Raw genomic sequence first — 26,964 nt, forward strand, 5'->3', positions numbered from 1 at the left:
CAGACAACTGTGTATTTTGTAGTCTTCCTTTCACCTCATCCTTGCTCACCAATGTTAATGCTGTGCGTGAATGCACAGAGGTGAACTTCCATAATGTTAGCTGTGTTGCTGTGCATTTTTGCTTGGTGCCTCATCTCATGTCTTATGTGCTCATATCTCCATTCGGCTCAGTAATAAGCCTCGCATCGAATGAATTGATTTCTGTACGTTATGTGCTTTTGTTTTCATAATTATTTACACGTTTACGTGTAACATTAATTTATTGTACTGATTATTTCCAACTTGTTGTGGACCAAAGCACAGCAAAAGAGCGTAAAGATCAGTTCACCACTAGGTGTCAGTAATGTTACATCGATGCTGCACAGAAGAGGACGTTAAAGAAAAATAACAGGAATTCAGGAAGGAATTCTCCCATTGTTAATACGAGTGAGTCTATATGTCTACTGTATTGGCTAACAGGAGTGTACAGGTAAGTTCACCTGTCATGGTCGGGTCTGGAACCAATTAACCTCCATAAACAAGGGATTACTGTACTGTCAGATTTAGAGTTGGAAATTTTTTTTATTTTAAGCGAGAGATTTGATGGAATGGCCCATTAAATATATGAAAACCCATGAATCAAGTGAGTAAACTTTAGTCTCACCTTGAAAAGTGGTGCACTGTGGGCTTTCTTGAGGGACTCTTCCAGACTAAAAGCAAAAAGGACCTCAGCCTCAGCATCCCTTAGAATGTGGCTCTGCTCATCTGCAACATAAAGGTAAACAGTCTTCAAAATGCAATGTGCTAACCAGCTACGAGCACATTATTCTGGTGACACACGTACCAACAAATTTCTGGCCCCTCCAGCTCTCTTCAAGCCACTCTGGGCTGACCACGTGTTTGACCACAGACATGGCAGTGAGGAACTTGACGGTGCGCTTGACTTTACTCGCCATCAGGTGAGTCGCCTTCAGGCTGCTGTCTGCTACTTCCCCTCCCAAAGCATGGAGTCTCTGAAGGACGGAAGCATCGTTGCATCATTTTACACGCACTTCCAAACCAATCTGTGCCAAATCCATTTTATTTATATAGCAACCGGAAGCAGGGTATAATCATTAGTAAATTGTACAGCATATATGCATCACCATGTACCAAAACTAGAATTGCCTTTTGTTTTGACTTACTTGTATTACGTGCATATATTACCTATGTTACTGGATGAAACATCTTACTATTCATTTCTATTCATAAAATCCTCTGTGAACTAGACAATGAGGAGTCTAATCATAATGATAAAAACTAAAACCATTATGACTTCACTTGAGATGATTTTTTAAAGTACAAAATCTATCAAAGTGCCCCCCCTCCCCCATCTTTTAACTTTTCTATATGCAGCCCTGGTAACCTGATTGAGCACCAAACAACGTGATTTACCTTTGTGTACTGTTGAACTTGTGTGGGCTCAAACCCTGTGAACATAACTCGTGGAGTCGACTCCGGTGGAAGCTTCTTAATGGGGGACTGAATCTCCTCCATTCTGTGCAAACAAAAGCCACAGACGAGGTATTTAGCTGGAGAACGTCAGCGGTGCCAAACAGCTGTAGAGAGAGGTGCTGGACTGACCGAGCCTTTTTGTTGGCCGGTTGGTTTGTGGAGTCAGCCAGCTTCTGTTTCTGCAGCAACTGCATGCTCTAAAGCACACAACATCATCAGAGACATGCCCACTTTAAGAGATCCGACTGGAATGAAATATACTCTTGCAAGTGCCAAAAGAAAGTCAGACAGGAGGGTCTGCACTCACCGCTAAAGCTTCTGGAGATACTTTGATTGGTATTCTCCAAGGACCTGAGCAAAGTCAAGCAAAATTATAAGAAATACTTTATATAAAGTGGTGTGAAAATGTGTTTGGCCCCTTTCTGTTTTCTTATTTTTTTTCATGTTTATCACACTTAAATGGTTAAGATCATCAAACAACTGTAAAACTTAGTCAATGACAACATAACTGAACACAAAACGCAGATTTTAAATGAAACTTTTTATTATTAAGAGAGCAAACAATCCAAACCTACATGGCCCTGTGGAAAAAGTGATCACACCCCGTTAAAACATAAATTAACAGATTAACTGAGATCTCTCAGTCTAGAAAAGTTATAAAGCCATTTCTAAAGCTTTGGGACTCCAGCGGACCACAGTGAGAGCCATTATCCACAAATGGAGAAAACATGGAAGAGTGGGGAACCTTCCCAGGAGTGGCCGGCCAAACAAAATTACCCCAAGAGCGCAACGACGAGGTCACAAAAAAACCCACAACAACATCCAAAGAACTGCAGGCCTCACTTGCCTCAGTTAAGGTCAGTGTTCATGACTCCACCATCAGAAAGACAATGGACAAAAACGGCCTGCATGGCAGAGTTCCAAGACAAAAACCACTGCTAAACAATAAGACTCGTCTCAATTTTGCCAGGAAACATCTAATAATCTCCTAGACCTTTGGGAAAATACTCTAGACAAAAATGTAACTTTGTGGAAGGTGTGTGTCCCATTACATCTGGCGTAAAAGTAGAAAAGAGCATCATACCAGCAACAGCAATGGGAGACTGGTCTGACCTGAATCCTATTGAGGATGCTGTGGCATGACCTTAAAAAGGCAGTTCATGCTCAAACCCTAGGCCAAAATTCCTCCAGAGAGCTGTAAGAGACTCATTGCAAGTTATCGCAAACCCTTGACTGCAGTTGTTGCTGCTAAGGGTGGCCCAACCAGTTACTACGGTTGTTGAATATCACTTTTCCACACAGGGTCATGTAGGTTTGGATTTTTTTTTCTCCCTTAATAATGAACTCTCCTTTAAAAACTGCATTTTGTGTGCAGTTATGTTGACATTGACTAATATTTAAATTTGTTTGATGATCTGAAACATTTAAGTGTGACAAACATGCAAAAAAATCAGGAAGGAGGCAAACATGTTTTCATGTACAATAGATTTGCGCATAGTTACGATTCAGTATTCAGATTTGCACATTTTTTATCCAAACATTTTTACTGGTGGGAAATCCCAACATTCTGTCCTTATAATCTCGATAATTAGGCAAATTTAACACCTATCTCACTCACAGTGCAAGCAAAAATAACAAAAAACACATTTGGAACACACAATGTAATTGCACCACACAGACTCCGCAGGTATCAAAATAAACGCTTACACACTAATACATGCAAAACAATACCATTTTCTACCAATTTATAACCTGTAAGGCATGCTCGGTAATTTCAAGTTGGGGAAGTGTGCATGTGGGCTTCCCAGCATGCCTGCAGGTATACGTTAGTATAACAGTATTGTTTTGCGGTGTATTGATGTGTAAACGTTTATTTCGACGGCCGCACAAAGGGTGCAGTTAAATCGCGTGCGACACGCTCACTGGTGGCGTCACCTGTCGGCGGGTAGAATTAGGGCAACGGAGCCAACTCGCTCTATAATCCCTATAACTGGGTTGTTTATTGGCAGAAATCGAAACGCCTACCTCACTCATGGTGCAACCAAAAATAACACAAGGAACACATGGAATACACAATGTAACTGTACCACACGGACTATGAGAGTACTGAAATAAATGCGTACACACTAATACTTGTATACATGCAAAACAATGTTATTTCATACTCATTGATAACTCTCAAGGCATGTTGGGTATCCTCCTGTTGGGGAGGTGTGCATGTGGGCTTCCCAGAATGCCTTGTGGGTATACATTAGTGCATGGCTATTAGCGTCCCCACATACCCACAATGTGGTTTAGTTACCGTACATGGTGTGTTCCACGCTCCACCGGTGAGGCTCACGGGTGGTGTTGCACATTGGCGGGCAATGGAGCCAATTTATCCCAGAATCCCCATAATTAGGCCGTTTATTAACAAAACCAAACACCTACGTCACTCAAGGTGCAATCAAAAATAACATGTGGAACACAATGTAACTGCACCACACAAACTACGCGGGTACCAAAATAGACGCTTACACACTAATATACATGCAAAACAATGCTATTTTATATAGTCACTGATAACTCGCAAGGCATGCTGAGTAACTTCAGGTTGGGGAGGTGTGCGTGTGGGCTTCCCAGCATGCCTTGAAGGTATAAATTTGTATAAAATAATATAGCATGTATATGCAATATATACACATATATTGCATATATATACATGCAGTTTTGTATGTACAGTATATTAACATGTAGGCATTGATTTCAATACCCTCAAGGTGATCCAGCATGCCTTGCCGGTATAAATTGTATATGCAATACATACATATATATTACATATATATACATGCAGTTTTGCATGTATTGATTTCAATACCCTCAAGGTGATGCAGTTACATTGTGTGTTCCACGCTCTCCAACAACCCCCCGTCGGTGGGTAAAATCAGGGCAATGGAGCCAACTTGCCCCATAATCGCCAAAATTAGGCCGTTTATTGGCAGAAAACTAAAGCCCTACTTCACTAATGGTGGAACCAAAACTAACACACAATGTAACTACAACAAGGACTACATGGGTATTGAAAAATAAACATTTACACACTAATATACTGTACATGCAAAACTATATTTTATACTAATGTATAACACGCAAGGCATGCTGAGAAGCCAACACGCACACTTGAAAGTTGAAATCATGTGAAAATACACAGGTTGGTCAAGACAAAGCATACCAAGCAGGTTCTGGACCAGCTGGAGGTTTGGCACCAGTGGCTCAGAATGCGTATAAATGGAGTATCGACTGTGTAGGATTTGTCTCAGAGCTTCAAAGTTTCCCAGCAGAATATCACACAGCCACTGAGCATTCACACAAGGGATCTTCCACTCCTTGGCCTTCTCATACTTCAGTCCGCTGGGTCTAAAAAGAAATCAACAAGACGCGCACATCAGTAACACCGTATGACAGCTGCACCAGTAAATGAAAAGTCAAACATGTAAAGTTAGCTTTCCATTCCCTGTAATCTTTAATCCAACACATGCAGCAGAGAACATTACAGTTCCCAAAGAGTAAACCTAGAGGAAACACTGCAGCAAATCAATGCTACTTCACATGAAATCACCACAATAAACACCAAGAAACAATATTTAGTGACGCAGGAATAGAAGCAAAATGTGTCCTATACAGCTTTGGGCTTGACTTGAACTCATCAAGTCTCATCAAAGTCGCTACATTTTGGAGCGGTCGTCATGTGACAGTCATGTAACTCCAAGCATATGACTTCCCGAAATGGCAATGTTTCAGGTAAGCCAACACTTATTTTGATGACATGAAAGCTCATTTTAAAACCATTTAAAAATGGAAATGGGTGTCAAATATTACAATTCAAATTCTTAATTTTTCCTCAATCAAGCCATACATAATTTTGCCGGCCTCAATATATTGCCCATGTGAATGTGTCTGTTTTCAGTGCAGATGAATTCAATGGTTCAAAACATACAGATACACTTTCAGTTTTTGTAAGACCCGTGTCACGTCGATGCACTTTGCACCTGATTTTCTGGTTCTAAGAGACGATCGATTGCTTCAGTCTTAGTTGACTGAAAGTGTATCTGTGGGTTTTGAAACATCACATTTATTTTTGCATTGAATTTTTATACAGAATTAAAAATATATATATTTTAGCAAACTCAATTTTTAAAGACTGTATTTTAATAAACTGAATTTCAAAACATTCAATGGAATTTTCAGCATTAAAAATCCAGGTGGCAAAATTCTAAAAAAAAACAAAAAAAAAGTTTAAAATCCTGGGTAATAAAGAAATAAATTAACCTTCATAGAATGAACAATTTAACATCATACATCTTTCACACCAATTATTAGTATTTTATATGGTGGTATAACCTCCATCATTTTACTTTCAGCACAAATGGCTTCTTATGAGTTAAAGCACTAACTAAAATGTAATCTTATTCACTAACAATAAAGACAAAGCCTTTTGTTTGCCTTCAATCGATAAAAGTACTTTGTTGCCTTTGATTCAACCTTGACTGATCTACGCAGTCTTCACACTTACTCTTTGCAGATCAGGACAGTGTTGCTGCGGCACAGATACCCCGTATATCTGGCACCCGCCAAGTACGCCATCAACTTCAAGTCATCTCTGTCAGCATCCACAAAGCCCGTCACAGACACAATCTGAGAGGAGGAAAGGTGAACAAAAGGGCAAAATAGGGCTTCATGAGCTGAAGATAAAGGTTCAGATGGTAAAACAATCTCTTATCCAATCCTCTTCTATGCCTGTACTCTTTCAGTGAAGCATAAAGACACAAACATGTCAAAATTATGGGCTTTTTTTTTAACAGCGGTACATGTATGCTGTACATTTTATCTGTATTATCACATATTTATAAATTACTCACTTATGGTGCATGAGATTTCTGCTGGGAAAAAATGCCTATTTTCGAAGAAAAATATTTTTTTTAATCACAAATTTGTGAATTTGTGGCCTGTGAAATCCATGTGTATTGACTTCTTTGTCCTATCAGGCAGGCTGGTTTGAACTCCCATCAATGAGGCCTCTGTCAAAAATATGTCAGCACACACATTTTCTCATAGAGGGTTGACAACGTCTAGACTAGAATAGTTACTGCAGTGGTAAATGTTTCACCCCAAATGATGCAGTGAGTTGATATAAAAAGAAGGGAAGACATACTGTATGTTATGGTTAAGGAAAATGTTTTTTGTGGTTGAGGAAAATGTTATTCCTTTTCTATAGGGTCAAATTATTGCCTACTTTATATTTCATAAAGTTTCCTTTGAAGAATCCTTACACAATTTGCACATATGAATAAGAATATGATAAATGTAAACAGTGCATTGCATTAACATTCCCATCATCGATCACTGAGCTTCATATGTAGCTGCTGCACCTACATGTTGAGAGCAAGGTTTGGCTCCAGGAGGAAATGCGAAGGGCAAATGTAGCGTTCGATGAGGGGGTACCATCCTCTTCCTTTTCAGCACGGTGTTGAGCCAGTGTGCTGTGACGCAGCGTTTTCCCTCTCTGAGGGCCTGGGAGGGAAAGCACCGACATCACAATGACAAGCATGTCACAAAGGGAAAAAAATAGCTTGACATTCTGCACAGAAAGCATTTTTCATCTTCCACCTTTGTATCGCATCATATAGGAATGACTTTGCAAAAACTAACTGGAACTGTGTTAGGCCTCCACAAAAAAAATGGAAAATAAATTGCGAACATTAACGTGGTCTAATTTCCAAATGACAGCTCTGCTGCCCTGATTCTACCCACTAACTCAATCAGTGAGCCTGACCTGTGCCGGTTATCAAGGAAGGACTTTGCAGGTACCAAAATAAACACTTACACACTAACATACATGCCAAATAATACTATTTTATACTAATTTAATGCTGGGAAGACATGCTGGGAAGCAGATACGCGCTCACGTGATGTTGCAGCTGCAACTTTCCCTCTAAACTTCTGCGTGCGCATGTTGTATTGTACAAATACAACATTAATATAAAAAAATAAAGTGTAACCAACTTCTCTTCAGGTTTAATGAGCAGTGACTGAACCTGCTCCTTCTCTCATTTTAACAAACTAAGAGCAGTGCACTAATATTTAACAAAAGATCAAGTGTAACCATCCAACTACTCTTCAATGACTACAGATTTTTTGTCAAAAATATCAAAGAAAAGATAACATGATCTGGCCCCAGGAGCACTAAAAACTCACTCCCGTGGCACACTGGCGCTGGGAATACACAGGTACCGTTTAGGAAGGGTTGAAAGTAGAGGTAGCTCTTTCTCCTGAGATCACCACCACTTCATGGCATTTCCAGTCAAAGGCAACGCATCTTTTGCTCAGTATCTTACCACGTGTGTTCTGGCTGTCTCGCTTGTGGATTTTCTTTCTCTTTGGGTGAAGGAATCGCCAAACAGTGCATCTCGGGCTTTCTTCTTTCAAGGAGGTGACCCATTTGGATTTATTTAGAACATCTCCCTCTTTGCAAAAGCTCAAGTGTTTCCACCCACTGGACCGCAAAGACGGCTTAATTATTTATCACACACCGGCTTGTCCTCTGCCATCCACCATGTTCCGTTTTGTTGACTGCTGGCGCGTGGCGATGACGTCACAGACAGGCAGGCTGAATCGAGTAACGTTTAACGTCTTTATCGGTAAAAGTGATACAAAATATACACTGCTCAAAAAAATTAAAGGAACACTTCGAAAACACATCAGATCTAAACTGGGGGAAAAATGATCTTGAATATCTTTCCTGATAATAAGTGGGTGATGTATTAGTAAGAAAATGATGCCACATAATTTGATAGAAATGAAAATGATCACCCTATAGAGGGGGGAAATCAAAGACACCCCAAAAATCAAAGTGAAAAAATGATGCAGCAGACTGGTCCATTTTGCCAAAATGTCATTGTAGCAACTCAGAATGATTCTCAATAGTTTGTGTGGCCCCCACGTGCTTGTACGCATGCCTGACAACGTCGGTGCATGCTCCTAATGAGAGTACGGATGGTGTCCGTAGTGTCCTGGGGGATCTCCTCCCAGAGCTGGAACAGGGCATCACTGTGGTACCTGGACGCATGGTGGAGATTCCAGGAGACAGGTAGTTACTCCAGGAGAGCTGGACAGGGCCGTAGAAGGTCCTTCAACCCTCAGCAGGATCGGTATCTGCTCCTTTGTGCAAGGAGGAACAGGAAGAGCACTGCCAGAGCCCTACAAAATGACCTCCAGCAGGCCACTGGTGTGAATGTTTCTGACCAAACAATCAAACAGGCTCCATGAGGGTGGCCTGAGGGCCCGATGTCCTGTAGTGGGCCCTGTGCTCACTGCCTAGCACCGTAGAGCTCGATTGGCATTTGCCATAGACCACCAGAATTGGCAACTACACCATTGGTGCCCTGTGCTCTTCACTGATGAGAGCAAGTTCAACCTGAGCACATGCGACAGACGTGAAAGGGTCTGGAGATGCCGTGGAGAACGTTATGCTGCCTGCAACATCATTCAGCATGACCGGTTTGGTGGTGGGTCAGTGATGGTCTGGGGATGCATATCCCTGGAAGGACGTACAGACCTCTACAGGTTATATAATGGCACCCTGACTGCTATTAGGTATCGGGATGAAATCCTTGGACCCATTGTCAGAACCTACGCTGGTGCAGTGGGACCTGGTTTCCTCCTGGTCCACGACAATGCCCGACCTCATGTGGCTAGTGTATGCAGGTAGTTCCTGGAGACTGAAGGAATTGATACCATTGACTGGCCCCCACGCTTACCTGACCTAAACCCAGTAGAACACCTCTGGGACATTATGTTTAGGTCCATCCGGCATCGCCAGGTTGCTCCTCAGAATGTCCAGGAGCTCATTGATGCCCTGGTCCAGATCTGGGAGAAGATCCCCCAGGACACCATCCGTAGTCTCATTAGGAGCATGCACCGACGTTGTCAGGCATGCGTACAAGCACGTGGGGGGCACACAAACTACTGAGAATCATTCTGAGTTGCTACAATGACATTTTGACAAAATGGACCAGTCTGCTGCATCATTTTTTCACTTTCATTTTTGGGGTGTCTTTGATTTCCCCCCTCTATAGGGTGATCATTTTCATTTCTATCAAATTATGTGGCATCATTTTCTTACTAATACATCACCCACTTATTATCAGGAAAGATATTCAAGATCATTTTTCCCCCAGTTTAGATATGATGTGTTTTCGATGTGTTCCTTTAATGTTTTTTGGCAGTATATAGATGTATATATATATATACATATATACTTTATATAGTACATATATAGAATTGCACACCTACTGCGTTGAGCATTTTTATTTCTATTTTAGGGGTAGTTCAGGGGTTTTTTGAGCTATGGTCTTAAACTTTTGATCAGCTGATGAACGGCATATTTCAGTTAAATTGCTTACACACAAAAAAATTGTCTCACTCTCACTTTGTCTTTTTGCATTTTGAAGCTCTACTTAGAACCTCCTTAAAATCCAACAGTGCAAAATATAAATTCTTGCAATTTTTCCATATGGTCATAAAATTTTGATCAGGGGTGTGTTAATGTCACAGTGACTTGCCACGATTATCTGCTTGAGGCTACAGGCCTTTTGTCTCCAAAACAAGTCCTCCACGTGCTTATCATCTGATTCAAATAGCCTTGGGCATCTCGGCATGTTAGTCTTCTTTTAATTGTCTCAATCCCTCTTTCAATAGATGTATAACTTTTCTTTGATCTTCTTTAACTGGCAGGGAACTTGGCAAAGTAAGAATTTCATTGTTCAGTGTTACTGTACCACTGTGTTTCTACGATTGCACATGACCAACATGTTGAATCTTCAATCTTACCTGCACATACATGTTGCTGACCTGACTCTCACACAGCAGGTGTGTGCAGCGGCTGGTTAGGGAGGAGTCAACAGTACCGCCACAGGCCTGGATCACCTGCACAGAGAATGAAAGTCACCAAAAATATAAATACGACACTTTTGTTTTTGCTCCCATTTTTTATGAGCCGAACTCAAACTTTTTCTATGTACACATTAAACCAGTTCGTATTCTATTTATTCGACCGGTTCGACCCTCAGTCCTCGTGTAATCCTTCAACATATGTATACAGTACATGCCAAAAGAGTGAATTACTTATTTTTAATTATTACGAAAAGCCAATACGGATACAGAGCTAACATTTCATCCTCCATGGCACTGACTGAAATTACAGAGGAAATTACCAACACTGCAGTATTTATGGATCTGACAAAAGCTTTCGATACAATTAATAACAATATTTTAATTACAAAATTATAAAGGTATGGAATCAGAGGGTTAGTTTTGAATTGGGTCAAAAACTCCCTAGCAAACAGGAAGCAATATGTGAAGCTCGGAAAATACACTTCTGCATGTTTAAATATTATTTGCGGAGTACCCCAGGGGTCAATACTCAGACCAAAACTGTTCAACTTATATATTAATGATATATGTAAAGTGACAAAAGACCTAAAGCTAGTATTATTTGCAGATGATACTACTGCTTTTTTTTCTGGAGAAAGCACACGAGCTAATGAAAATCGTCACAGAGGAAATGATTAAAAAAATAATTATCCTTAAGTAAAACTAAAATAATGCTATTTGGTAAGGGCAGAAAGGATATGAAAGCGCAAATACAAATCAACGGTTTGAATATTAAAAGGGTGAATGAAAATTAATTTCTGAGGATCATTATAGATGAAAACATGAACTGGAAATCTCATACAATTTAAGGTACCTCAATACTGAATAAAGAAAACTTTGTTTTGATCAAAAATAACTCCATATGCTTTACTGTTCTTTGGTTTTACCATATCTAACTTATTGTGTGGCAATATGGGGTAATAAATATAAAAGTAATGAGTTCGTAAATCAACTGCAAAAACATACCTCAAATCCTCTATATCTAAACTTAAACTTAAAACACTTATATGCGAGAAACCCACAGCAGTTCAGTATGTGGAATTCAATTATGGAACGGATTGAGTAGGAAACTCAAAACAAATCACCAAGATGAGCGATTTCAAGAAACAACACAAACAGTTGATATTACAAGGAAGAAGAGTTTTGAACCACTGTGTACAAAATGCCAAAATGTCTTAATCACTACAACACTCATTACTCTTTCTTTCATTAGTCATTCTTGAGTTCATTGTCAGTACTCTCCTATTATTACAAGTTCAGTCATGTCTATTTAAACTGACTACACCAAGTCCCCAACTAATGAACACAATTGGTTCCAGAAGACCGTTCTTATGTTGAATCGTTCTTAAGTAGGGGAAAAGGTAATATTACCAATGATATACAGTAGGTACTACATGTACGTGTATACATATACAGTATATGTGTATGTATGTAAATATGAGTTTGGATGCAGTAGTAATATTAAACAAGGATAATTAATGAAAAAAACAATAATAAAAGTGATATAATACGTAATGATAAATGTTATTTACCTTTGAAGAGGAGTCGCCGAGCATACGTCGTTGTGGAGGAGTTGGAGGAGGAGATATTGAAAAAAAGGACAAATCGTCGTCGTCGTTAGACTCTTCTAAAAGAGGTAGTGTTCTGTGGGTGATGTACAATTAAGCAGGCCTATTAACTCTTCATAAACTTTAATCACACGCTCTGTCCGGGTTGTACAATTTAGCTTTCCATTGTATCTCCCCAGCGTCTAACTCTTCCTCTGTTGGTCTCATTAGCTCTAAGGCTGCATTAGCAGTGTCCAGGTGCCCTCTACTGGTCAGGCATGTACTGTAGCAGTATAAATTCTGATTGAACTGACTACAAGGAAAAATAAAATCAAATATAGACCAGTCGGCTTGTGTTCATATCCGCGAGTGTTCGCTAGTCGGGTGTTCGTAAGTTGGGGACTTAGTGTATTGTTAATTTACTATTATACTAGACGAAGGGTAGGATTAAATAAGCTTTGCTTCTTCCTACTCCTTTTGGACATGTGGAACTGCAAATTGAACTATGTGATGCATTCCACTGTAACTTGTATGAATCTTCAAATAAAATTAAACCATTACCAAAGTTTGGACACACACAAGACAACCCCATGGTCCCAACCCCATTAATAAGGCAAGACATTCCACTAAGTAACCCAAACAAGGCACACCTGTGAAGTGAAAACCATTTCAGGCGACTACCTCATTAAGCTCACTGAGAGAACACTGAGGGTACAGTTATATCACCCTTTTTGGTTAAGTCCATAATTCCACGTGTTCATTCATAGTTTTGATGCATTCAGTGAGAATCTAGTCATGAAAATAAAGAAAATTCATTGAATGAGAAGGTGTGTCCAAACTTTTGGCCTGTGCTGTACATTTCAACAATCATTCTCCATTTTTATTTTCCTACATTTGAAATTCCCCGTTTTTTTGTACGATAACTATTTCACATTTCCCAACCACTTAAAACTATTCCAACATCAAAAAGTTCAGCTCATTCAGGACAGGATGTAGGATATCTATCAGGACTTTTCTACAAATTCCCCACATATTTCAATATTTTCTGTGACATTTCACCCACTGAAAATGAATGAACTATTTCAATGTCGCCCCCTACTGGTGGAAATTCATTTTACATTCTACTTATTCTGTGCATGGTGGCATGTCTCAAGTCCAGTGGTTGTGTCCCAGCTTGACGGTTGCTGGTTCGATCCTTGGCCGGTGAATTCATTCTAAATTTTAGCTTCAACATTCACACACAATTTCAACTGAAATTGCTTCATCTTGTTCTTAGTATTATCCGTGTCAACAGTTTATTCTACCCGATTTAAATAAAAGCTACAAATTACCTTATTTCTTAAAAAAAACAAGTATCGCCTCTTTTGGTGTAACAATCTTACCCTTTTCCATGTGGACAGAAGTTGTTTGTCTGCCATCTGCTCTGGGTAGTCAGCAATGGCAAACACACAGCCCAGCAAAAAGCCATCCTGTGGTACTGCGACATACAGGGACAGAAAGTGCAAAGAGCAGTGCAAAAGAAGTGAAAATCTATCCAATGAAAATGAAGTGTGCAGTGTTTCTCCTCCCATTATATTTATTACATACTGGAACTTGGAATCATAATGGCACCCATGCCCAAGTAAATGGTAGTAACCAGACTGAAAAACTACCTAGATATCGGTGCTTCATTTCAGTGCTACATTAAGAGTATGGTAACTATTAACTAATAGTAACTATTAATTAATAAAGTATAATTTTAAAATCACCCAGTCCTGTAAAAATAAAAAGGCATTGTTTTCTGACAAAATTTGTATATTTTTCTTTTAAGTACCCATTCGTTTGTTGCATATATGCATGTCAGTCCACCCCCCCCCCACCACACACACACGCACTCATACAATGCCCGCCAAAGCTGGCAGGAGCGATAGCTGGACTGCGCCCACACTTCTCTAAACCCAACGCACATGCACACGGATCACACCTCAAACCGCAAATGTAACTGTAGAGGAGCAACTGCTTTAATCGACTACAACAACAATTTGTACTCACTTTCTGTTCCTTGCTCGTGTCCAAACAGGGAGACATGAGCAGGCTGCTGCAGCTGCAAAGTCTGCTGCTGTTGTTGCTGCAGGGCCTGTTGGTTCTGATGCTGCATAGCCTGCTGATGATGGTTTTGCAGCTGCTGTTGCTGCTGCATCTGCTGGATGTGCTGCTGCTGTTGCAGGAAGTGTTGTTGCTGTAGATGCTGTTGGTGTAACTGCTGCTGATTTTGTTGTTGTTGTTGCTGTTGCTGCTGCTGCTGCTGCTGCTGCTGCAATATCTGCATGCGTTGTTGCTGTTGGAATTGCTGCAGCTGCTGTTGCAGGGCTTGTTGTTGCTGCAACTGCTGGACACCGGGCCGCAAGAGCTGCGGAGGGCGCAGCTGCTGCTGAGGGAAGGCATGTTGCTGTTGCTGTGAAAACATCTGCTGTTGGTGCATTTGCTGCTGCTGCTGCTGTTGTTGTTGTTGTTGTTGTTGAAGGAACTGATGCTGCTGCTGGGGAAACAACTGCTGCTGTGCAACTTGGGGCTGTTGCTGTTGGTGATGTATCTGCATCATCTGATGCTGCTGTTGCTGCTGGAGTTGCATCATGGGGTGTTGCTGTTGTTGGGGTAACTGTTGATGGTGTTGTTGGTGTGACTGTTGCATTAACTGCTGCTGCTGCTGGACAGTGAGGGGCTGCCCAGTCATTTTGGACTGACTGAACAGAAGAGCGTTGGTAGCGTTGGGAGTCTGGGAATGGCTTTGACTGGTCTGGTGCTCTAATGGCTTTCCCTGATTCAAATTCTGGATAATCTGTGATAAGGGAACCAAGTACAAATATCTAAAATACTGTATGTAGAAACAGTCTTACCATAATAGTACAACTCAAGACATGTAACAGGTTTCCCAAAAAACTTTGAGAATGTCTTACATGTGCTACATTGGCGGGTCGACTGGTCGGCTGCATGTCCGAGTTGTTGGTAATGTTCCTCAGCGTTCTAGCTGCTGGGCTCCAACCAGGGATACCATCTGGAAGTGATACACTTCCTAAAAAGGATAATGAATGCATCATAGGTTACAGTTGAAGACAATGTCAACTCATTATATTATGTAGGTCTGCAACTAAACGTTATTTTCTTAGTCCATGGGTCGGCAACCATTAGCATCAAAAGAGCCATTTGTGCCCGTTTCCAAATTAAACCCAGTTAGAGCCACAAAACCTATTTGACCACAAATTTGAAGGTAAAGCTACATATATAGTTTCCTTGACTGTATTGTCACATTGCTTTTTTGTTCCTCCGGGTGGAGTGACGGGCCACACCTGTTGCTACCAGTCATGTTTCTTAAGCCATCTCCACCGCTTTTGGATCAACATTTGTAATAAAATTGTTGTAACACATCGATTAATTCCACTTCCAGTACCATGCTGTATGTTGCTTTAGTTGCCATTCATTAGCAACAAAGGAAGCTAACTTTGACTTAGTTGGATTGAACCGCTCTACCTCTTGAGCTACTGCCGACCCTAGTTGACCAGCAGCATGGTCTCTCACCGAGCTGACTCACCAGAAACATTGCCCATGGCAATTTGGTGGAGATTTGCACAGCACACGCTCAACTCTGACGCAACCCGCTAGAGCGACAGTAGACGGATAAAAGAGCCACGGGTTGCAGACCCAGGCCGCACGGTGGCCTAGTGGTTAGGATGTTGGCCACACAGTAAGGGGATCAGGAAGATCTGGGTTCGAATCTCCGTTGGGTATCTCTGTGTGGTATTTGCATGTTCTCCCCGTGCGTACGTGAGTTTTCACCAGGTACTCCGGTTTCCTCCAAAAACATGTATGTTAGTTTAATTGGCGACTCTGAACTGTCCATAGGTATGAATGTGAATGGTTGTTTGTCTATATGTGCCCTGCTACATATACCTGTACTGGCGACCAGTCCAGGGTGTACGCCGCCTCTCGCCAGCTGGGATGGGCTCCAGCATAGATAGAAAATAGATGGATGGGTTGCAGACCCCTGTCTTAAGTCGATTAGTCCTAAGCCTGTTGTTTGGATTACTGTAATCGGTAAGGCCCTAGATCAGGGGGTGCCCATTACATCGATTGGTGAATCTCGAATGTAATGTTGGTTGACTGCATTAATAAAGACACAGGATTTCACCTAGGATTTTTTGAAGCGGTGGTGATGGGCTGCATGGGAGGACGGACTGCCGCCGCTGTGTTGTGCAGCTGCTTCGTCTGCAATTTTTTTTCCAATGACAAATAATACTAATCCTTTAATACGAATTTTATAAGACTTATTTAGTTAACTTTCTTCAACAACTAGAAAAACCGCGGACATTGCAAAACTGTTCATTTCATGTCAAAGTTGCTGAGAGCACTGCCAACATTTAAATTGCACTTTATTTACAAAGCACAGCTCCATTCAGTGTGCTTATTTGTCATTAAATACAGGTGTCATGATTGAATAGAACACTAAAAATACTTAGAGGTGAAGCAGATATTCTTTGGTGAACCACTCAACATCAGCTTACGAGCTACCTGTTGGAGACTCCTGTGATTGCGTTACTGTCTACAGCTGTACACACTATGTGTTTCTGTTGCACAACTTCGACATAACTAGTGTTTTAAAGACAAGCCAAAAGTATTATAATGATAACAAGGGAGCAAGATTATGTGACACTTAGTTGTGATGGTGATCAATGATTGATGTAATTCCATGAACGTAATAGCCACTTGTAGCTCCAAGCTAGCTCGATGCCGCCAGCCAGGCACGTAAACAAAAATGCCAGAAAGTGGAATGAAATTGACAATTCGCGATCGCACACTCTGGCATAGATAGGCTTAGCATGTGACAAGCTGTCATCAATTGACTACACATTTTACAGGCTACTGTTCATTCTCCAGATAACAAAGTGAAAGTCAACACAAGACAAGTCGTGTATCTGGTCACATGTGCAAGTGCCAGCAAGGCAGACAGGCGATTCCGGTGCATGCTTATCAAAATAAAGCGCAGTGAAAATGTTTAATGATATTTTAAATCGTTTTCAAACTAATTGTGGTCAATATGTGAGAAAGTAATAAGATATACAGTACATGTATCTATTATAGCATATATATAATTCATAAAACATATTATTTTAAATTGTCTTTATTTTATTTATTATTTTAAATTGCGCACCGCCACGATCAATTACATGTAGCGGAAACCCTGATAGATGTCAGCCTATCATCCATCCTCACTACAATGTTTGCCGCTTGGGCAGCCAGTATGACATGCATCTGGCATACACGTACATCTGTAAAAATAATGGATACTGTTGCATGGCTCGTGTGAGTTTATATTGAAGCTATCTTTGTTTACACAACATTGTGCAACTGTTACATGCGGGCTACGGGATCTCTGAAGGGAAACAAGAAACAGTCATTTGAACCTGAAAAAAATGTAAGCGCCCGTAGAGTTTTTGACCTGAAAAAGAACCTCTGTGGCCACTCTGCAGCCAGTCTACGGCTCCAAAATCAGCAAGTCACATGCGCACCCCCCATGCGTTTTTTGCACGTAGACTGGCTGTAGGAGTACATACCACCGGTAGTGACCTAGGTTTAAGTTGCCTATATTGGCCATATCTCCCTTGAAAAAGAGGTTATTAATCTCAACTGAATTTACCTGTTTAAATAAAGATTAAATTAAACAAAGTAAAAATAAAGTAATGGCAAAAAATGTCAAGAGTTGTATTGTGCAATATGGGTTCATGCAATACTGCAAGGTACATCAAAATGTATTGTACAATGTCCAATTATACATGTACAATGTACATAAAAATTCATTCTATTTATAAATAAACAAGTTTTCTATATTTATGGTAGGGGGTAGATTGTTTGGACTTGGTCATATTAGTAGAGGGGTAGTTGAGGTATATGTGAGGTAGCCTAATTTGGAACAAAAGTAGAGACACCTGAATTTGTTATTTTTTACTTTTGCATTATATATATATATATATATATATATATATATATATATATATATATATATTTTATTTATTTTTTTTTTTTTTAAGTCGGAAAAAAGGCTGAAAAAGTGTGGTCACCCCTGGCCAAGACGGACCAAATCAATATGAGGAAAACACAGTTAGTTTTTTGGTCCACAACACACCAGAAAAGGGGGAAAAATGCCCATCACTGTTTTCCAACATCAGAGCTGATGTGTGTGAATGTCCTGTTTTGCCTGAAACACAATACAGGTAGGTCTGATTTCACGGGTGGCTACAGAAATGAAAAAATATTCACATTTTCACATGTCAGAGACTACAATCAGGATATTTACATAAATCAAAAATTATTAATCAAAAACCAAAATAGTTGTCAATTAATTGGATAATCGATTAATCATGAATTCACTGATTAATTGTTGCAGAATAATCTTCTTTTATCTTTGAAAAAGAAAATATATAGAACAAAACAAAAAAAAAACTGCTTGGCATTTGTGTAAACGGCTAGCTTTTATTTATTTATTCTATCATTTATTTCCAATATATAAAATTGTCAAATAAAATACAAATGCAATTGAAAAAAAAATAATCTAAGTTATTTTTAGTAAAGTGCAAGAATGCAAACAAGTGCAACAGTAAGAGCTAGAAGAGTGTGAATGATGAGTTTAGTAAAGTAAAGTTTCTTATTTGTTTGAAGTATATTATTAATACTGCCAGCTTGCAGTCCTGTTCCTCATCTCTACTGAACAATTGCGGCACACTGATTTCATCTAATCCACTTCTCTGTGTTGATTTAAATATTTAAGTGGGAAGGCCAAGTGGTTTTTCAAGCTCTGGGCTTCTCCTTGGCCATATCGTCAGTCAAAGGCATGTATTGCACTGTATTTGTTTTCAGAGTAGACGCGGGTGCCATAAACACTTCCTGTCCCTTACTTAATGTGGGGACTCGTTATGCCTCTATACTGAACCGCATGTTCCATATCAAAACATCAGATCACGAATACATGTACCATACAATACCATAAAGTACCAACACCCTTACCTATTCAAACTGTTAAAAGATTACGTGAATTTTTTTTAAGTGTAAAAAAAATCTTCTCTGTAACATTGCATTATACAGAAACTGACCTTGTGTGTTTTGATTGATGGCAGTAGCATTGCGAACATCTGCTGGGATGGCTCCACTTCCAGGTACTGAAGGAACAGTGGCACACAGGTTGATCAGCCCACCACCAGTAGAGGACACCGGGTCCTTGCTGCCTGGTGGTCCACTTCGCCTCCTGGCCGTGCCTGTCGAAAATGGGGGCGTTGGAGCAACCACCTCCGCCGGTGTCCAGTTGAGGTTGGTACCCTCCTTCTCTGCAGGCAAGTCATCATCAGAGTCATCAAACATCCGCTCACTGCGACATTCAGGTTTCCGTGGAGACGATGGGGAGATGGAGTTGAGTTTTTTGGGGCCTGGTCGCCTGTGAGGACTGGACTCGTCAGACGAGCCACCGCTAGACATCCTGGAGCGCCGTGGGCTGTAGCTTCCATCGGAATGTGAACGCTGGTCATACGAATCTGCCTCACTCTCCTCTTCTTCCTCTGGCTCAACATAGGTCAGCCGAGGGTGATACAGTGCCTCATCGCTCCGGCTTTGAGCTGTAAGGGAATTTTGTAAAACCCAAATGTTTTCAGTCTATAGCAAAAACAAAGGAATTAGACTCACTGTTCCAATATTACTGGGCAGTGTGCAATCAACTGTAATCTTATTTATTTAAGGCAATTTGTGTAGAAATTGCATGTGAATGTTAGCGAGCTGACATCTCGTGATCTTCCAGATGACCCAGTATTGACCCCAAAGTTACGCCACAAACTAAATAGATGAGAGTTCTCTGCTTCACAAATTGCTGCCTGTTAAAAAGTAGCTTTTCACAATAATTCTAACCCAAATGCCAGAACGTGCAATATTCATAAGTGAGACTTGAAGGCTACCTTTAACAGAATCCATGATCCAGTCTGGGGTGACGATCTTGATGCCGTGGTGTTTCAGGGCACATTCAAACTTGGCCTTGAATGAAAATTACAAATACAATCAGTAGACAGACAAATGTCTGTGAAGGATCATCAAGGTTCAGCTTGGTCGAATTAAAATTCATTCGTTCAATCTTTCCAAAGATTGGCAAAGCCAAGATGAAAAAATTCCTAAAATAGTCTGACTTCAGGAGATGGTGCACAATGTAAAAATACTTTATTGCCTTTGTTGCAGAACAATGATCAACTGCTTTTCAGTGTTCTACAACAATGACAAAGAGACTTTTCTGCACAGCACACTGGCTGGTTGTGCTCGAGTCATTCTGACTGGGCTACACAGGTGCTTTAGTTCCATTTCGTGGCTATGGTATTGCATCCTCAAAAATCTAAACATTTACAAGCCAGACTGAAGTTCATGTATTGTTTTAAATAAAAGTAATGTTAGTACAATTTTAAGCTCTTTCAATATCATATTTGGATAATTTAAAGAAATTTTAAGAAAATGTTAAAATTTTTAAGCATTAAATTCAAATTACTGGATTTTAGACTTTTTATGAACCCATAGACACCTGAGTTAATACATTTTTAAGTCATTTTATGACATCTTAAAAAGACTTTAAAATTAAAATTAAAATGTAAATTATTGGATTTTAGACTTTTTAAGACCCCGCCAGTACCCTATTTAATTCATTTTTAAGACCTTATGAAATCGTACTTAAGACATTTGAGACTTCAAGAAAATTGTTTTCATTTTAAGGCCTTAAATTCAAATTATTGGATTTCAGACTTTTTAAGACCTCGTGGATACCCTAGTTCAGGGGTGCTCACACTTTTTCACCCTGCAAGCTACTTTTAAAATGACCAAATCCCAAAGATCTACTTCCTACTATAAACATAGAAAATATATTTATAAATATCTAAATGTGTAATCGTTTACTATATTTATTGGGGATGTCCGATAATATCGTCCCACCGATAAAAGCAAAACAAACTTACAGTATCACTGGACACTGAACAGCAAGCGGCAACAACGTTTTGGCATGACTAGTATTTTGATGGAAAATGTACTAGTCATGCCAACTAGCTAGCGTTTGTTTACAACCACTTGGGAAACGCCCCCTTCTAACGAGCGCCGACCAAAAGGGTGGTTTGAGACATACAAAAATTGCAATTCTTACTAATCTAACGTTCGCCTTCAAAAAAATTAACAACGTAGAACATAACATAATTACAAACAATATAGAACATATTTAAGCAAAGTTGAAAAATAAACAGTAAACAAGTAAGTAAACAAGATGGCCGCCACGCTCCGTCGCAGAAGTGGATGCGATCGTCTTTGTCACATACATAAGAATGCACGGGTGACAATGGACAACACTGCTGATGGAGATGTCCTACGACTTCATGTAAAAAGAAAAAAGTCTGAACTATCCCTTTAAGATAGACTTTCAAAATCGTATTTAAGACATTTTATGAAATTTTAAAAGAATTTTAGAAATTTTAAGGCCTGAACTTCAGATTATTGGAGTTCAGACATTTTAAGATTTTATCACATTCATTAAATGACATGTCCTTACTTTGACTTTGTGGAGTGTGGAGGAGCTATTGCAATACTGTTGGCTACGCCTGTGTGCATGTTTGGTTCCGTGTATCAAGCCCAATAGGCAATAGGTTAATTTATAAGATTATGCATTAATTTGTATTAAATGGAGTGAAATAAGTATTTGATCTGCGAAAAACCAGTAAGCAATCATGGTCAAAATTGTAGACAGAGCTTCCACTTACCCCCTTTGGTTCCTTCACCACCAAGTGTGTCACTTTTTTGTTGAGGTTCAGCTGACATTCCCCACCATAAAAGGTTATGTACGCCCACAATGCATTGAGATCCTCTGGAAGCTGTGGATAAAGCAACTATAGTAAGATCAATAACAGTGTTTGTACATGTTATTTTAACAAAAATTTCTACTAGTGGGCAATTTCTACTAGTGGGCAAACTTTTGACTGGCGGGCCACAATGGGCTCTAAAATTTGTCCGGCCTTGGGGCCAGAAGTAGATGAAAAGAATGTTTGTGTGAGCTAATTGTTTTGCATGACTGAATGCTGTTGGCAATCAAACAAAAAACAACCAACACAGCAAAACACGAAACCAATCCATAAGAAACAGCCCAAATGTCGGGCTGTAGTTTACCCATGCCTGACCTAAGGGCCTCCTAACATTTCAGGAATCATACATTTACTCACCCGAGGAAGACAGGCGGTCACTCCAAAGAAGATCTGTCCAGATTCAGGAGAGAAGCCGGTGACCCTGTGGGCTTACTGGTTATGGAAACAATCTCTAGTAACATTTTCAAAACTTTCATCTGCTTCATAAAAAAATGCTGCTGAAGCCAAACAACTGTGGAAATGTTCTGACCACATCCATTCATCAATTTTGAGACTTATTCTCTTTTGGGGTGATAGAGAAGCTGGAACCTGTTCAGCAGCAAAGAGGCTTAGAAGGATACGGCAGCAGGTCTCCACATCGGACCGAGAGGATCACCCAGGATGGCTGGAAAACAGGAGTGATGCTTCTGAGTTAATCAAATGCACTGCATCCATGCCTGTACAGGCGGTCCTCTGGGTACGTACAAGTTCCGTTCCTAGACTGTGATGTAAGTCCAGTTTTGGTGTAAGTCGGATCTTACGCCTAAATTAACTCCTAAGGCACTCATAGTGTATGCTGAACACATGAAGTTCACAAAATACAGTAATAAATCACAAATAAATACAATAAATAAATAAAAGCTAGGAAACATCCCAAGGAAATTTTGTGAACTGTGGCCTCGTGTTTGAGACCGACTTGGTGGCTATAAATGTTTTTAAACAGAAATACTAACAATGGGCTTCATTCACGGACATCTTCTTAAAAGTCTTCTTAAGAACTACTTAAGAAGGCGCGGGTTGGAAACTGCGCCACATTCACGACACGTTCTTAAGTAGGGATAATCGTCCGCACCGGTGTTCTTAGGTTGATGAATGCCAACTGCGATGCACGTGCATGTAAGGCCTAATTAGCATAGGTCACCGCCTATTATTTCCTATATAAGGTCAAAAATGTGCCGTCCGCAACAGGCAGCTGGAGGCGGAGATGGCAACGCGCAAGGGCAAGACTGAGGAGCAGCTGGACAACAAACAGAAGAAAAACTTCAATTCTACTGAAATAGAGGTGCTTTTACAAGGAGTGAGCGAACACAAGACCACCTTATTTTCACGTGTATCCACCGGTCATCAGGCCATCCAAAAAGAGTCGGCATGGAGCACCATTGCAGGAAACATAAATGCCGCTTCCACGGAGAAACGCGCCACCGCAGAGGTTAAAAAGAAGTGGTTTGACTTAAAATAGACTCAAAAAAAAAGATTAGACTGCACCGGAGGGATCTGGAGGAAACGGGAGGTGGGCCATCAATCAGAAACCAAACCACTTTGGAAACTCTAGAAAATATTTACACAATCATGATGGAAAAATAAAGTCAAAATACATAGTTTGTGTGTGACAATTTATTTTTTCTGTGGTTACATTTGATTAGACGCTGCCTAATTAATACAGCAGCCCCGTGCTCTGGCTCAAGACGTGGCTGGGGGCGCATGTCGTTATCTGGGGGTGCTACATGCGCAATAGGCACACCACGTTTCATTGCGATGCTATTCTGATGATCCTGCACACCTGCAACAACAGAGGGGGAAGCCTGAAGTGGGACATCAAATATTCGTCGCTTTCAGCAAACAAATCTAATGGTCCCTTTACATTCTCTCTCTGCGCAGCGCACGTCCAGCCAGGTACTTTTTTTTTGATGAATTGGGATTTGAATATATATTTATCGATGGAGTATATTTTAGTTGTTTTGATGATAAATAATTGTTGGGATATTTTATTTGCACTACATTTTTTGGGATCAGGTTGCAAAATCCATCATGAGGGCAATTGCGCATTGAAAGTGCAAGCTTTGTTTGTGCGTAAGAGTCATCCTGAGCGTTCATAGAATTTGTTCTTAGATCTAAGAACTGTGAGTTGAGAACACGTTTCGTGAATGCCAAAAATCTACGTAAGAAGGCTTTAACAACACATTTGTGCGCAAGAACGTTTCGTGAATGAGGCCCAACGCTATTAGCTAGCATGCTAACATTGTACAAGTAATATCATGGGAACATCTCTTGCTGCAATAAATGGTTGTTCAGGGGCAAAATCTTAATGTAATATGCAAAAAAATGCTAAACCTATCACCTAACAAGATAGCGCAAAGTACCAAAAGTGCAGTTCTGTCATGGTTTTACATTATACCATGTAAATGTATGCAATTAATATGATACTGACTAAAATACTAGCATGTTATCAGTTAGCATGCTAGCACCTGGCAACATAGCACTAAGCACCGAACGTGCTAAGGCATTTTTATAGTGTACAGACTTTGCATTTTGACATGGGTAAAACAACAGAAATGCTATCATGCTAACAGTTAGCATGCTAAGTACCGAAAGTGACAAGGCAGTTCTATAGTATATGCTGTATAATATTTGAGGATTAGGTCAAAGGAACATTCACAGACATTAGCCAAAAAATAATCTTTGTACTGTATGTGGAGATTTCAACATTCAACTTCTGAATTCATATAAGCAAAACAGAATAGATGACTTCATAGATACAATGCACAGTTTCAGTCTATATCCTAAAATCAACAGACCAAAAAGAATTACAGATCACTGCGCAACATTAATTGATAATATATTCACCAATGATTTTGATTACAACATAATGAGTGGACTGCTAATTAATGATATTATTAATGATATTACTACCATCATCCGTTGTTTACGATTTACAATGAAAACTATAAAAAGAGAAAGAGGGACGGTATCAGGACATTTAAAAGATCACATACAGAGGAAAGTATTAGCAACTTTTGGAAAGATTAGGAAAAACAAAGATGGGAGTGTGTATATAGCGAGAATGATGTGAACGAGGCATATAAAAACTTTGAAATCTTAATATTTATATGAAGTGCTACGACAGACATTGTCCACTGAGAAGTATCTAATAAAGCAAAAGAGAAATCAGTTGTGGATGACAAAAGGACTACAAAATGCCTGTAAGAAGAAAAATACACTATATAGGAGATTTATAACTCAAAAAACTAAAGAAGCAGAAAAAAAAGTCATAAAATATACAAAATTAAGTTAAACATCTTGAGTGTGTAGGAAAGAATATTATAGTCAATTATTAAATAAGACCAAAAACAACATTAGAGCAACATGTGGCATTCTAATCAGTATTATACGGAATGGTGTGTGAAAGCTGACTAACCTCATTATTTCACAGATGGAAATGTCAAATATGACAATATGAGTGAGGTAGTTGAAAAGTTCAATAACTACTTTGTAAATATTGGACCAGAACTGGAAACAAAGATCCCAAATTACCCACCAGTAGAGGAAAGGAATGAGATTATAGACAGGAATCCCAATTCCATGTTCCTCACTAGCATTCCAGAAAAGGAAATCATCAATATTGTTAATAAATTTAAAGCAAAAACATCAACCGATTGCAATGGAATAGAAATGGAAATGATAAAAAGGGTTATAAATGAGATTGCACAACCGCTAGTGTACCTTAGTAACCTATTATTCCAGACTGGTAAATTCCCAAACAAAATGAAAATAGCTAAAGTAGTTCCAATTTTTTTAAAATGGAAACAAACATCAATTCACAAACTACCGACCAGTGTCCTTATTACAACAATTTTCCAAAATCACTGAAAAGCTATTCAACAACAGGTTGGACAAATTTATAAAAATGAATTACTCGCGGCTAGCCAATACGGACACACAACTAACATTTTAACTTCCAGGAAATTAGCAATGCTATAGATCACAGCAAGTGTGCAGCTGCAGTCTTTATTTATTTAACAAAAGCTTTCGACACAATTAATCATGATATCCTAATCACAAAACTAGAACGGTATAGAATCAGAGGATTAGTCTTGAACTGGGTTAAAAGCTACTTAGCAGAAAGGAGGCAATATGTGAATCTAGGAGAATATACATCTGCGAGGTTAAATATATCATGCGGGGTACCCCAGGGGTCAGTCCAAGGACCAAAACTGTTCAATCTATATATAAACGACATCTGTAAAGTCGCTTAAGACCTAAAGCTATTATTATTTGCAGAGGATACAACCGCATTCTGTTCTGGAGACAGCACACCAGCGCTAGTCAAAAAAAATCATTGACCTAACTATACTAAGAAGATGGTTTGAGAAAAACAGACTATCCCGGAACCTAAGTAAAGCTAAATTAATGCTATTTGGTAAGTGCAAAAAGGAAGCGTATGAGCAAATACAAATTGATGGTGTAGACATTGACAGGGTGAACGAATATAAATTCCTCGGGCTTATAATAGACGAGAAGATGAACTGGAAATTTCACATTAAAAATTTACAACATAAAGAAACACCTCAATACTGAATAAAGCTAAATTTAAAGCCAAAAAGCACTACATACGCTCTACTGTTCACTGATATTACCACATCTAACGTAGAATGCAGAGTCATGGGGTAATAATTACAAAAGTCCACTTCACTCTAACTGTGCAACAAAAAAGGTCACTTCGGATAATCCATAATGCCGCTTACAGAGCACACACGAACTCCTTATTTAGAAAATCAGAATTATTAAAATTTGCGGCTGTAGTAAATCTTCAAACGGCTAAAATTATGCATAAAGCACACAATAACCTTCTACCCAAAAACGTAAAACAATTATCAACAAGAGAGGAGAAATATGATCTTAGGGGAAAGTTAAACCTGAAACACGTATATGCACGGACAACACTACAAACTTTGAGCATTTCTGTATGTGGAATCAAGTTGTGGAACGGACTGAGCAGAGAACTCAGTGCACTAAAATGAGTGATTTCAAGAAAAAGTACAAGC

The 26,964-nt window shown here is 39.6% G+C and overlaps 1 protein-coding gene across 2 annotated transcripts in view; it reads right to left on the bottom strand.

Moving 5' to 3' along the window:
- Positions 1–26,964, bottom strand: part of paxip1 (PAX interacting (with transcription-activation domain) protein 1) — a 31,373-nt gene that overhangs the window by 1,816 nt on the left and 2,593 nt on the right. Inside the window, exons 3-19 of one of the 2 annotated variants that reach the window (XM_054768755.1) lie at positions 22,504–22,547; positions 22,241–22,304; positions 21,785–21,895; positions 19,961–20,036; positions 19,112–19,627; positions 14,927–15,042; positions 14,022–14,808; positions 13,373–13,467; positions 10,342–10,437; positions 6,886–7,023; positions 6,026–6,147; positions 4,685–4,869; positions 1,781–1,824; positions 1,603–1,670; positions 1,414–1,516; positions 824–992; positions 644–744 (exon numbers count right to left, since the gene is read on the bottom strand). In XM_054768755.1, the coding sequence (XP_054624730.1) occupies positions 644–744; positions 824–992; positions 1,414–1,516; positions 1,603–1,670; positions 1,781–1,824; positions 4,685–4,869; positions 6,026–6,147; positions 6,886–7,023; positions 10,342–10,437; positions 13,373–13,467; positions 14,022–14,808; positions 14,927–15,042; positions 19,112–19,627; positions 19,961–20,036; positions 21,785–21,895; positions 22,241–22,304; positions 22,504–22,547 (2,835 nt within the window). Of the gene's footprint in view, positions 1–643; positions 745–823; positions 993–1,413; positions 1,517–1,602; positions 1,671–1,780; positions 1,825–4,684; positions 4,870–6,025; positions 6,148–6,885; positions 7,024–10,341; positions 10,438–13,372; positions 13,468–14,021; positions 14,809–14,926; positions 15,043–19,111; positions 19,628–19,960; positions 20,037–21,784; positions 21,911–22,240; positions 22,305–22,503; positions 22,548–26,964 lie in introns of both variants that reach the window. The other variant, XM_054768754.1, reaches the window with a different exon arrangement.

This window comes from Dunckerocampus dactyliophorus, chromosome 2 (genome assembly GCF_027744805.1).
Source record: "Dunckerocampus dactyliophorus isolate RoL2022-P2 chromosome 2, RoL_Ddac_1.1, whole genome shotgun sequence".
NCBI classification, from domain to species: Eukaryota; Metazoa; Chordata; class Actinopteri; order Syngnathiformes; family Syngnathidae; genus Dunckerocampus; species Dunckerocampus dactyliophorus.